This window comes from Quercus lobata, chromosome 12 (assembly GCF_001633185.2).
Source record: "Quercus lobata isolate SW786 chromosome 12, ValleyOak3.0 Primary Assembly, whole genome shotgun sequence".
NCBI classification, from domain to species: Eukaryota; Viridiplantae; Streptophyta; class Magnoliopsida; order Fagales; family Fagaceae; genus Quercus; species Quercus lobata.
This window is the reverse complement of record NC_044915.1, coordinates 8,931,543-8,943,906: the sequence shown is the minus strand read 5'-3', so window position 1 is coordinate 8,943,906 and position 12,364 is coordinate 8,931,543. Positions and strand designations below refer to the sequence as shown.

Here is a 12,364-nt window from a genome sequence, read left to right as displayed (position 1 = left end):
ATATATTGAGAAACGACTTATAGGCCATATAAATGTTATATGAAATGCCTTTTTTCCCCTACAATATGTCGACAATATACTGGACAAAGATTATGATTAAATTAATTATAAATTATAAACACATGATTAGAACAATTAAAAACAAAATGTCACTATAAAAAAAACATATATTTGTTAATTAAAAGTAAAAAAAAAAAAAAAAAACCATAGTTGGAAAGATATTATTACATTTTACACAAAAAAAAAAATTTATATTAAAATTATATTACATCTTATCACTTGAAGATAGTTTGGGATAGTTATTTAATTTTTTAGGATATTATCTATAGATATACTTATGCTAATTATAATTTTAAATAAAAAGCTTGAGAAGACTAAATAGTATTTTTTTCTGGGAGCTAATTTTAAATATAAATACACGGAAAATTATTAGGTTCTCCTGGAGTACCAGAGATGCGTACTCCCTTATCTCACATGAATGATGAGTCCCATTAATTAAATTCATGATAGGACCCACTATTCATGTGAGAGGGAGGAGTAATAATTTCCCTAAGTACACAATATGGATAAATAAATAAATTTTAAAATAGTTTTACATATGGTTCTAAGGATTCTAATGTGATGGGATCTCAATTAGATGTCGAATTTGGGACATCAAGATCTTCTCTATTTCATTTAAAATAAAGAAAATTTATTTTTATAATTAATATTTAATTTCATGGATAATTGGATATAACCCTTTATAGAGTGAATTGCCATTAAATAATGGGTACAACAAAAATGTATTATCTTTTTTTATTTATTTTTATAAACAAAATGTATCATCTTATTACATCAAAAAGTCTCATATTTAATATATATATATATATATATATATATATATATATATATATATTTTGATGAGACTCATATTTAATATTTTGGCCGTGAAGAGAAAATAAATTCCCCTTCACAAAGCTCTACTCCTCTAAACCAACACTAAAATGGTTCAACGCATTTCACCGTATTTACAATCGCGCCATCTATTCACGATTAGCCGTTGATTCCTCCGAAAACGCAAATTCAACTCTGCTTCGTCTTCGCTCCTCTTCTGCTGTTTGTTCGTGCATGAAGATTTTCTGGTAACTTTTCGATTCCGAGCAACTCAATTTGCCTAAAGTTTTGATGCATGTGCGGGGTTTCTTCAAATTTGAGCTCTAATTTCAATTTCTCTGAGGATTGGCTTAAAAGTCTGTTTGGTTGCTCAGAAATGAGAGGAAAATAAAGGAACCGTTTAGAGTTTATTAGGTTCTTTTGCTAAGACCTATGTTTATAATTGATTACATTTATTTCTATATATTTTTGCATTTGCTTCTATTCTGATATTTGCTTTTAATTTAATTATTCTGAGGATTAAGTTTTGTATACATTGGTTAGGTTGATGCAGAGTTCTAAAGTTTGAATTTTTGTTTTTTTTGTTTTGCTTATTGAGAAAATTTTGGTATAGAGAATGATTAAATTTCTTAATGTTAGTAGATTTTGCATTTTTTGGGATCTAGGGTTTTGTTGTTGTTGTTGTTTGGTATGTCACTATGTCAGTGTGACCAAGAATCTGAGGTCTTGTTATAGATTGTAATTCATACATTTGTTGAATTTTGCTTTTTCTGGTTGTCTTGGTTTACTGATACTTATTTGGAGTTTTTTTTTTGGGGGGTTGTTTTAGAGTGCTGTTTTGATTTGTTTTAGGATTTGGAATGGGGGTTATGGAGAATATGCTGCATTCAGATTCTCTTAGAACGGTTACGTCGGTAAATGGTAGTTATTCTGAAGGGAGGTTGGGAAAATTGGCAATGGATACTGGTCCATCTAAACCTAAGAGGCGATCAGTTTCTGCTGTTCGCGATTTTCCATCAGGATGTGGACCACTTGGTAATCAAATTCAGTCTCCAGAGGTTTCTGAAACACTGGTTTCTGCAAAGAGACTGGAGCAAGAAAACATTTTGACATCAGAAGATAAAGTGGTTGTCTCATCTGACCAGGGGAATGAACTTGAATCCATGAAAGTTGAACCTGTGCAAATACACTCACCAGTGTCAGAAGCTTTGAATAATGCAGTGCTGAGTGAGCCTGTGAAAGTACACTCACCAGTGTCAGAAGCTTCGAATAATGCAGTGCTGAGTGAGCCTGTGAAAGTACACTCACCAGTGTCAGAAGCTTCGAATAATGCAGTGCTGAGTGAACCTGTAAAAGATTTAGAAGATGCAGCCTTTGATTTGTCAAAGATACATGTGGTAGATGCTTCTGCTTCTGCTTCTGCTTCAAAGGAAGAGATGGTTTCACCAAGTAGTTTTAAATTATGCTCACCATTTTATGGTCCCAATGATGTTCCCACTGGCAGTGGTTTGAAGAAGACCATGGCTAAAAATTATGCTTCACGAAGAACAGTTTCAGCCATCAGAGACTTCCCGCTCTTGTGCGGTAGAGATGCTCCGCGTCTTAGTAAAGAAGAAAGCCTGGAAGAGCTTGCTTCTCTGAAGAACAAGAGTTTGCGTCAAGATAAGTCTGATATGGACGACAGGCCCTCGGAAGAGATGAGAAAAGCTGATGTAAAGCGAATGGGAGAGGATGTTCAAGATGGGGATGCAGAGAAGAGTGAATTACAGGGGAATGTTGCTTCTCTGAAGAACAAGAGTTTGTGTCAAGATAAGTCTGACATGGATGACAGGCCCTCGGAAGAGATGAGAAAAGCTGATGTAAAGCGAATGGGAGAGGATGTTCAAGATGGGGATGCAGAGAAGAGTGAATTACAGGGGAATGTTGCTTCTCTGAAGAACAAGAGCTTGTGTGAAGATAAGTCTGATCTGGATGACAGGCCAGCGGAGGAGACTAGAAAAGCTGATGTAAAGCAAATGGAAGAGGATGTTCAAGATGGGGATGAGCAGAAGAGCGAGTTGCAGGGCAATGTTTCTAGAATAACTGGAGACAAAATCGGAGCTGAATCTGATGGATGTGCTACTAAAGAAATCAGGAAGCAGGATGAATTTGGAATGGCTTCTGAGATGAAGGTGCGGCGGGATGATACAAGAGAAAAGTGCACTAGACCTTCTTCTAAAAGTGAAAGTAATCAACATCAGTCTGACCGCAAGTCCAAGACAACAGTTAAAAAAGAATCTAGAGACATTGGAGGATTGGAGGAAACAAAGGGGAAGGAGATCGTGGTTTATGGAAATGACTCAAGTCTAAAGAGAAAGCATTCCGATATATCTGATTATCAGATCCAATTGCAGGAGGATTTTGGCAGTTTGGAACCTGAGTTGGAGAGGGCTGTGGTGCAAGGTCTGATGGCTGCACCACATTGTCCTTGGGGGCAGGGGAAAGGTGCCTACAAACCATATAAAGCTGGTGTTACTGGTCAAAGCAAAGGAAAGACACATAATTCTCTGCATCTTGTAAAATATAAATCAGCTGTCAAGACAAAGGATAAAGCCGGAGGTTCTGGAGTGAAGTTAAAAAAGAAGTCATCTATCACAGGAAACACTGCTAATCATGGTATATGTCAAATGGTTAGTAGAGATAAGGAGGACTCTCTTGAGGAAGATGATGAATGTAAAAACTTTCATGTTGCTCCAAGACCCCGTAGTTTTGGTGTAAACCTTCCTCCCTTTGAACAGAGTGCAAGTGTTAAACATCATGAAAGTGATGCAATTACCCGAAGCAAAGTGAGGGAGACACTGCGTTTGTTCCAAGCCATCTGTAGGAAGCTCTTGCAGGAAGATGAAGCAAATCCGAAGGCACGAGGAGGTGGCAATAAGAGGATCGATTTACAAGCATCACAGATTCTTAAGAAGAACAGCAAATATGTTAACACTGGCAAACAAATCTTGGGACCTGTCCCAGGTGTTGAAGTTGGTGATGAGTTCCATTACAGGATTGAGCTTAATATTATTGGCCTTCATCGCCAGATTCAAGGTGGTATTGATTATGTGAAGCAAGATGGGTTAGTCCTTGCAACTAGCATTGTAGCATCCGGGGGCTATGCTGATGATTTGGATAATTCAGATTCCTTGATTTATACAGGTCAGGGAGGAAATGTAATGAATGCAGGTAAAGAACCTGAGGACCAGAAGCTTGAAAGGGGAAACCTTGCTTTAAAGAATAGCATGCAGGAAAGGAATCCTGTTAGGGTGATCCGTGGATATGATTCCTCAGATGGAAAAATGTATTTCTATGATGGGCTATATGTGGTGGTGAAATGTTGGCAGGATTTAGGGCCGCATGGTAAGCTGGTTTTCAAGTTTCAGTTGGACAGAATTCCTAATCAACCAGAGCTTGCTTGGAAAGAAGTCAAGAAGTCCAAAAAGTTCAAAATAAGGGAGGGTCTCTGCGTAGATGATATCTCACAAGGGAAAGAGTCAATTCCCATTTGTGCTGTGAACACCATAGATGATGAGAAACCTCCTCCATTTAAATATATAACTAGAGTGATATACCCTGATTGGTGCCGCCCTCTCCCTCCTAAGGGTTGTGACTGTACCAGGGGATGCTCAGATTCTGAGAAGTGTTTTTGTGCAGTCAAGAATGGAGGAGAAATCCCATTTAATCATAATGGGGCCATTGTTGAAGCAAAGTCCCTGGTCTATGAGTGTGGTCCTTCTTGCAAGTGCTCTTCTTCTTGCCCCAATAGAGTTACTCAGCATGGTATCAAATTTCAGCTTGAAATTTTTAAAACAAAATCTAGGGGATGGGGGGTGAGATCCCTTAATTCCATCCCTTCAGGAAGTTTTATATGTGAGTATATAGGAGAACTCCTTGAAGAGAGGGAAGCCGATCAAAGAACTGGTAATGATGAGTATTTGTTTGACATTGGGGATAACTACAATGACAGCTCTCTTTGGGATGGACTCTTGTCCCTTTTGCCTGATGCGCAGGCAAGTTCCTGTGAAGTTGTGGTGGGGGATAGTGGATTCACCATCGATGCAGCGCAGTATGGCAATGTGGGAAGATTCATCAACCACAGCTGTTCTCCCAATTTGTATGCTCAAAATCTCCTTTATGATCATGCAGACAAAAGAATTCCTCATATAATGTTCTTTGCTGCTGAGAATATTCCTCCCTTGCAAGAGCTGACATACCATTACAATTACATGATAGATCAGGTTCATGATTCAGATGGCAATATTAAGAAGAAGAGTTGCTTCTGTGGTTCCGTAGAATGTACTGGTAGGATGTATTGATGTACACAGGAGAAAGGTTGGATTTATGTTGAAATAATTTTCTTCTCTTGTACTTGAGGATATCTCAGCGTTGTTTACATTGGCTCAAAATTTTCACTTGTAGATGCCGTTAGGAGTGGGCGTCTACGTTGTCAGATTCTGCGTTTTCAGAATTCTTTTTTTTTTTTTCCTGCATGTGAACAGTAACATCACATGGATTCATTGTGCCGGGACAAAAATCACTGTTCATCACTGTTTACAACACTATTTAAGCACTAAAAAAATATTAAAAATAGGTTTCACGGTACTATTCACACATTTAAAAATTATTTTGTTACAGTATTTTCAGTTTTCAGTTTCAGCAACAATAAGTTCAATCCAAACGGACCCGTAGTGTGCGTTTGGGAAGCGTGTTTTACGCTTCCGAAACACACGTTTTGCGTTTCTTTCCATTTTTTCTTAAACCAGTGCTTGGTGCACTGTTCATGGGATATGAACAGTGCACCAAGACATATGAACAGTAAAAAATAAGTAAACAATAAATTTTTCATATATTTAAAAATTATTTTGTTACAGTGAATTTTTCACATATTTAAAAATTATTTTGCTACAGTATTTTTAGTTTTCAGTTTCAGTTAAAATAAGTTGTATCTAAACGGACCCATAGACTCGAACACAAACAGTTTTCAGTAATCATATACTCATTTCTTGAGTTACTTGACAATTAAGTTCAAAATTAAGTCTCGTAGCCAAAAGGCTCTCTCTCTCTCTCTCTCTCTCTCTCTCTCTCCTGATTGACAATGAGAACATTGTTGTGCCACTTTTACCAAAGAAAAAAAAAGGGGACATTGTTGTGTCATTGTTACCACTTATGGGTGGTATCCTTTTGCACTCGTACGGATGTGTTTGGATACCGCTTATTTTGTTGAAACTAAAAAATTATTACTGAAAGTACTGTAGATAAAAGTAAAAGTTAGCTGAAATAATACAGTAGGACCTATAAATAGTGCCAAAAGTGTAGTAGGACCCATGAATAGTAACAAAAATAAGCTGAATAGTAAAATAATTTTAATTTCTCATTTCAATCCAAATACACACGTAGTATTTGAATGTGACTTAAGTAGTATTTAAATGTTAATTAAAAGGGCACATTAATAAAGTTAACAATGTTTTAGAATGTACGGTCATACAAAATTGCACAATCACTTTTATATATATATATATTTGGGATAATTCAATTGTTGCAAGTGGAGGAGGAGGGGTTGAACCCTAATTCTTTTTATAAAAGAGATGGTATTGGTTTAAAAACTATTTTTATAAATATTTTATGGGAAAAATGATAAAGTAATTAATTTTGTTAACAACTTTGAGTCTCATAATGTTAACGAAAAATTATTTTATATAAAATGATACTACGTTATTTGTATCAAAATCTAATAAATAAAAGACGTGTGCGCAAAATAACTACCCACTAACATATGTCTTTCATTTGTTAGTGGATTAGTTATTTTTTCTGACATATTTCATACTTATTGGATTTTGATACCATTGACATGATATCATTTGATACCAAATACCTTTTCTTTTATGCAAAAAAAAAAAAAAAAAAAGTCTCATAGGTGTGGTCAGTGTCCTTGCCCCACTTAATCCCATATAGCATTATGACGTGGGATCACTTGGGCACTAATAAGGCTTTCCACTACTCGAGCTCACAGCTCTTGGCTGATGTGATGAGTCACAAGGACTTTTTATTGCTAGGTTACCTCCCTAGTTGCATGGTTAACAATTTGGATATTAATTAGTTGGGGTTTTTTTTTTTTTTTGCTAAATATTCAGTTTTTTCAAAATATATTATTGAAAAGCTTTTGCCCCAAGTTATTTTATTTAGTAGCATGTGAGACTCAAGTTTAGTAAACTCGAGTTCCAAGTGAAAATTTAGTTTAGTGAAATTGAGTTTTAATAGGCGCTCACATAGATAATTTGATGTGATATTTTAAAATAAAATATTCCATGTGGAATTATTCAAGTTTACGAAATTCGAGTTCCATTTCTTTAACTCAAGTTTACCAAACTTCAATTCCATTTCTTTAATTTTTCTTAAAGAACTTGAGTTTCATTTAGTTGCATTTTTTCAAGTGGAATTTGAGTTTTTGCTAAAATGAAACTTGAGTTTGCTTAAGTCAAATTCGATGCATAGATTCATGTGATCCATGTGTTTGCTTGTTTAGCAAACTTGAGTTCTAAAATGAGTTATATAACTAAATAACTTTGAGTAGAGGTATTTCGATAATATATATTTTTTCTTTTTTTGTGTGCAAAAACTGAATATTTGAAAAAAAAAAAAAAAAAAGGCGCCTTAATTATTGCCAACAAGAAAAGTAGAAAAAGTTCCATTTTTAATCTTTTACGGTTTTACCACATGGAAATTAATTTGGGCCGTTCACAAGGTCATCCCAAGTCCCAACCCAAAAATCTAGACTCAACTTACAAAGCCCACACGGCCCACTCAAAATTCCAATAAAATCCCCACAAACCCTAGCACATTTATCTCTCTCAGTGTGCCTGCCTTCCCATCTCCCATTTGCAAAAACAACACAGAGATAGAGAGAGAGAGGGATAAGCTTTCGAAGCTGTGAAAGATGAAGTACAACCCAAGAGTCACGAGCTCTCGCCGCAAGAACAGGAAGGCTCACTTCACTGCCCCATCAAGCGTGAGGCGAGTCCTCATGAGCGCACCCGTCTCCACCGAGCTCAGATCCAAATACAACGTCCGATCCATGCCGGTGCGCAAAGACGACGAGGTCCAGGTCGTGCGCGGCACCTTCAAGGGTCGCGAGGGCAAGGTTGTCCAGGTGTACCGTCGCAAGTGGGTCATCCACATCGAGCGGATCACCCGAGAGAAAGTGAACGGCTCCACCGTCAACGTCGGTGTCAACCCTTCCAAGGTCGTCATCACCAAGCTCCGCCTCGACAAGGACCGCAAGTCGCTTCTCGACCGCAAGGCCAAGGGTCGTGCTGCTGCTGATAAGGAAAAGGGGACCAAGTTCACTGCTGAGGATATCATCCAGAACGTCGATTAAAATCGGTCCTAGATTCTTCTTTGTCGTTTGTACTTTTTGCTTTCGGTTTCTGAGTTTTTAACATTTTACATTCGGATAATATATTTTTGTGCTTTTTTCGAATCTATCTATCTTTTTGAAAGGACAAAGCAGAAATGATAAATGACATGTGGTTTAGTTGAGGTGCCCGAATGCAGTGGTATCGTTTTTGTTTTCATTACTGTTTGTCTAATAGTTTGCTTAAATTCATAATTTTCACTCATAAAAATTTTACTATATATATTTTTTGTTTGGAAAGTTCTTGTGAATATTGCTTGATTTATCATTAGTGACATTGTATCCGAATTGTTTTTGGATGCTCGATATACCATTAGAACCCGAGACCTTGCATTATACAATTCTGATGCAGTTGATTGTGAGCGGTGGGGTTGTCCAACACTCAGTTGTGGTCATAGATTGGGATGAATTTGTATTTCATTCAACCTAACACAATGCTGGCAAAACCATATTCAATCTAAAACAACAAACTGTATCTTCAACCCCAATGAAAAAAAAAAATTACAAAAAGGAACATACCAAGTAAGAAAATAATCTAGTTCAGAATGTTTTTCTCAATCCTTACTTTACCTATGTATTACTTCTTGAACAATGTGTGTTTGATCTTATAGATTCTAGCATTTTTTTCATACCATATAATGCTAGCCTAAGCTAGCTTTGGAATGTCTTCAACTCTTTGCCTTTGAGATTGGCATTTGCCCAATTAAGCTCAACATTTCAATCATGAATTGGTCTTCTTATCATACATTTATCAAGGGAAATAGTCCATAATCGTTTATTGAACACGCAAGTAAAAACTAAATGATTACGACTCTTCTTCATGCTTCTAAAGAGAGAAAAACACACCCTCATAGCATGTCTCTAAACTTGCAAGCCAATTCCTTGTTAAGATTGACTGACAACAGGATATTTAGGCACAACCATAGAGAACCATTTCCATTTCAACAATTTTACTTTCAAACTTTTCTATTCTAATAAGTTTCCAGAGTCTTAGTACATGTGTACTCCTGATTTCAAAGCAGTCCCAAGAGATAATAGTTAGCTTGATGCAATTGAATGTCAAACAACCAACCATGAATCAACACTAAGTCCTCTAGTTACAAGTTGAAATCCCATCATGCAGAACACTAGATGGTTTTGGAGCACAATTATTTGCTGTTTCATAGATCACCAATGGAAAGTTTTCACCTTGCCTCAAACAATGCTTTATGAAAGGTCTAGCAAGTTATCTTATGCCAAGAGTTTTTCTTCTACTCCACGAACACTATGCTGGTATTGAAATGGTCAATAAGCTTCTATTCCCTTAGTATACTGCCTGTGTGCAAAATAAGCTTCTATTCCTTTAATAGACAGAACTCAGCAAGCCATATGTCTCAAGTCAAGCGAAGTAAAAATGCTCCACATATATCTTATAATAGAAGCCATATTCAAATTTTCGTATCTTCAGTCCTAACATCACTTCTTCTTGGTCCTAACCTCATTTCTTTCAGGAACATGTAGAGCATGCCAAAGCTGCTTTAGCTCCTATAGCTGTATCCATGCACCCTTACAGATGTATGCATTAGATCAATGCTCAGTTTGCCTGAACCTTTATACTATTTACAGCTTGAACAATTGAAGCCACCAACATAGGATAGATCCTCTGCACTATTAGAAAGATACATTGGCAGAAATCTTTTCAAAGGTTGAAAATCCTAAAGCTGCTTAATGCTGAAAGCTTCTCAATGGCATATGCAGTCTGAATTGGAGCATGTCCACCCTAAAATTCAGAATGGGGAGGACTTTATGTATCCAAAACCTCAACAAGGAATTGAAAGAAAACTTCACTTTTGCTTTGATATGCCCTTGAAGCAAAAAGGTGTCTAAAACTCATTCAAAACTTACTGAATGGTATAAGTTGAATCACTATGAACAGAAAAACACAAGTTGGAAAGTTTAAGCCATTGACATTTTAGAAAAATCTATGTTATGTTTAAAGTTTAATCAGATGCTGGATAAGCTTAGAAAACACCTCCGTACCATTGATAAGAAGTTACTGTGATAGTGGATCACCCTGCAGTAGACCTTTCCTGCCCTGCCATCAAAATAGGCTTCCAAACTGCCATTAATAGCTACTGAGTAGTATTCTGTATTTTTGAGAAGTTATACAAAACTTGACCCTATTTTTGAATCTGTTAAATCCTCTGTAAAGTATAGAAAATAAAATAGGTCAATGGAATCATACGTCCTAGTAGCAGACCTAGCAGAAGACCCTTCTCTATGGAATCATACTCGTGAAAGTTTGAGTAGGACAAATGAAATCATTAAAGTGAGAGACTTTACACATAAGGTTCTAGACATGCAAGATGGTGCTACGAACAAGATATTGGTTAGACCTTTTGTCTAACCAACATTTTGGGTTCAAGAGCGATGGTTGTGGGCCTTGCCCATCTCCAAACAATAAATTGACCTTTTGTCTCCGGCTTTATGCATTTATCTTTGCTTTTCGATATGGACATTACGGCCCAAACGGAGCCAGGATTTTTTTTTTTAAGGGAGTCAAATTAAAATTAAAAAAAAAAAAAAACCTTTTTGCATATAATGTATTTTTTTATATATAAAAATATATTATAAGAATATCAAAGTTTGGTTACAGACTTAGTTGTAGTCGTTGGTTATAACTCTCACTAAAAAACAACTATAACTCTTACTAAAAAAAATTAATATGGCTACGTATATATTGAAAATATAATCATTTTAGGGCATGTTTTTTATGTCTTTAATAGGAATGTCATTTTTGTGCCAATTAGATGTTATATATTATTTGATCTATAAATTTATTTTTTATGCTTAATTTTAGACTACAAAAATTTGAAATTTAAATATTTAATTAATGATGTAGCTATTGATATTTGATCTTTTGGAAATTTCATAAGCATGAAAGGTATAAGAAGAAATTGTAATCTAGTAGTAGTAGATTTGTCATAATTCAGATCTAATAAAAAAATATCGAGTGAAATTGTAACAATTTTCTAAAATCAAATTTGTAGCTAAACTTGTAGCAATAATTTGAGATACAAATAAAAGCATTTTCTAATTCCGGAAGTGTAAATCAAACTGGACAATTGTGTGCTAAGATTAACCAAAAGATTGGGTAAGTAAAAAAGAAACTCATTCATTTTGTTGTGAAGCATATGACTTAATTATTTTCACAAGTGGGGGTCTGGTGGTTGTTGCAAAAAGCAGGGAGGCAAAGAAACTCATTACTCGAAATTTTTTTGGTAAGATTTAAATGAACCCTAGACTTCAAAATTTTAAATGGGTTTGGGTTAGCACTCCCAGGTATTGAAAGAGATATAAATATTGGACCTCGTTAAGTTGCATATCTGTAGATGCGGATACCTTATTTTGCAATCATAGGAAAAAATAAAGGGCAAGGCTAAAAAATCTTCATTTACATGTGCGTAAATTTAATCTAGAGTAAAAATTCATATCATAATGGGTCATTATGGAATTCATTGACAAAGTGGTCATAAAATCTTAAGTTTTGACCAAGTCACATAAAAACATGATTTTCAATGGTTAAAATGATTTTAAAGTGAGCTTAAATGTGTGGAATTAAAATTGATTGATTTTGATGGGTTCTTAAGAGGAGTAATGGTCAAGAGTCTTGTAACTCAAATGGTTGGCACTTCGTGGTGTTTCTAATTAGATATCTAATGTTCAAATTCTCCAACTCCCAAACATTGTAATACACACACACACACACACAAAGAGGAATAATGAAAGTCAAATAAAATCTTAATTATCATTAGTTTAATTGAAAGATTAATTATAGTCATGCATCATCCATTAGAACATAACGCAAGTTAGGGTCTGTTTGGTTGAGAGATGGAAAAGTGGGAGAATAGAAGTGGAGAAGGGATAGAAAAGTTGGGGGGGGGGGTGGAAGAGAATAGAAGAGATTTTAGTTTTGGAAAATGTAGTTTGTATACATGTACTCTTATGCCCCTATTAAATAAAAAAAAAAGACAACAAATTAGCACTAAAAAAAAATGATGAACCAAAAATAAAACC

General features: G+C 35.5%; 2 protein-coding genes across 3 annotated transcripts; both read left to right on the top strand.

Annotated features, from left to right (window-relative positions):
• The first annotated feature begins 923 nt into the window (after positions 1 to 923).
• On the top strand, positions 924 to 5,292 carry LOC115971226 (histone-lysine N-methyltransferase, H3 lysine-9 specific SUVH6-like). 2 transcript variants are annotated; one of them, XM_031090997.1, is made up of 2 exons: positions 924 to 1,121; positions 1,726 to 5,292. In XM_031090997.1, exon 2 carries the CDS (start codon positions 1,734 to 1,736, stop codon positions 5,211 to 5,213), a length of 3,480 nt encoding a protein of 1,159 aa, XP_030946857.1. In that variant the 5' UTR covers positions 924 to 1,121; positions 1,726 to 1,733; the 3' UTR covers positions 5,214 to 5,292. The 2 variants fall into 2 exon arrangements, with proteins under 2 accessions (XP_030946857.1, XP_030946858.1); XM_031090998.1 differs by having other exon boundaries at positions 1,703 to 5,292.
• A 2,431-nt stretch (positions 5,293 to 7,723) lies between these two features.
• Positions 7,724 to 8,468, top strand: LOC115971652 (60S ribosomal protein L26-1-like). The gene has a single exon (XM_031091653.1). The coding sequence runs from the start codon at positions 7,832 to 7,834 to the stop codon at positions 8,270 to 8,272; it is 441 nt and encodes a 146-aa protein (XP_030947513.1). The 5' UTR covers positions 7,724 to 7,831; the 3' UTR covers positions 8,273 to 8,468.
• Positions 8,469 to 12,364: the final 3,896 nt, after the last annotated feature.

What these genes read in the sequence shown, in the direction of transcription:
- LOC115971652 (XM_031091653.1), top strand. Translation starts at nt 7,832, where the DNA reads ATGAAGTACAACCCAAGAGTCACGAGCTCTCGCCGCAAGAACAGGAAG.
- LOC115971226 (XM_031090997.1), top strand. Translation starts at nt 1,734, where the DNA reads ATGGGGGTTATGGAGAATATGCTGCATTCAGATTCTCTTAGAACGGTT.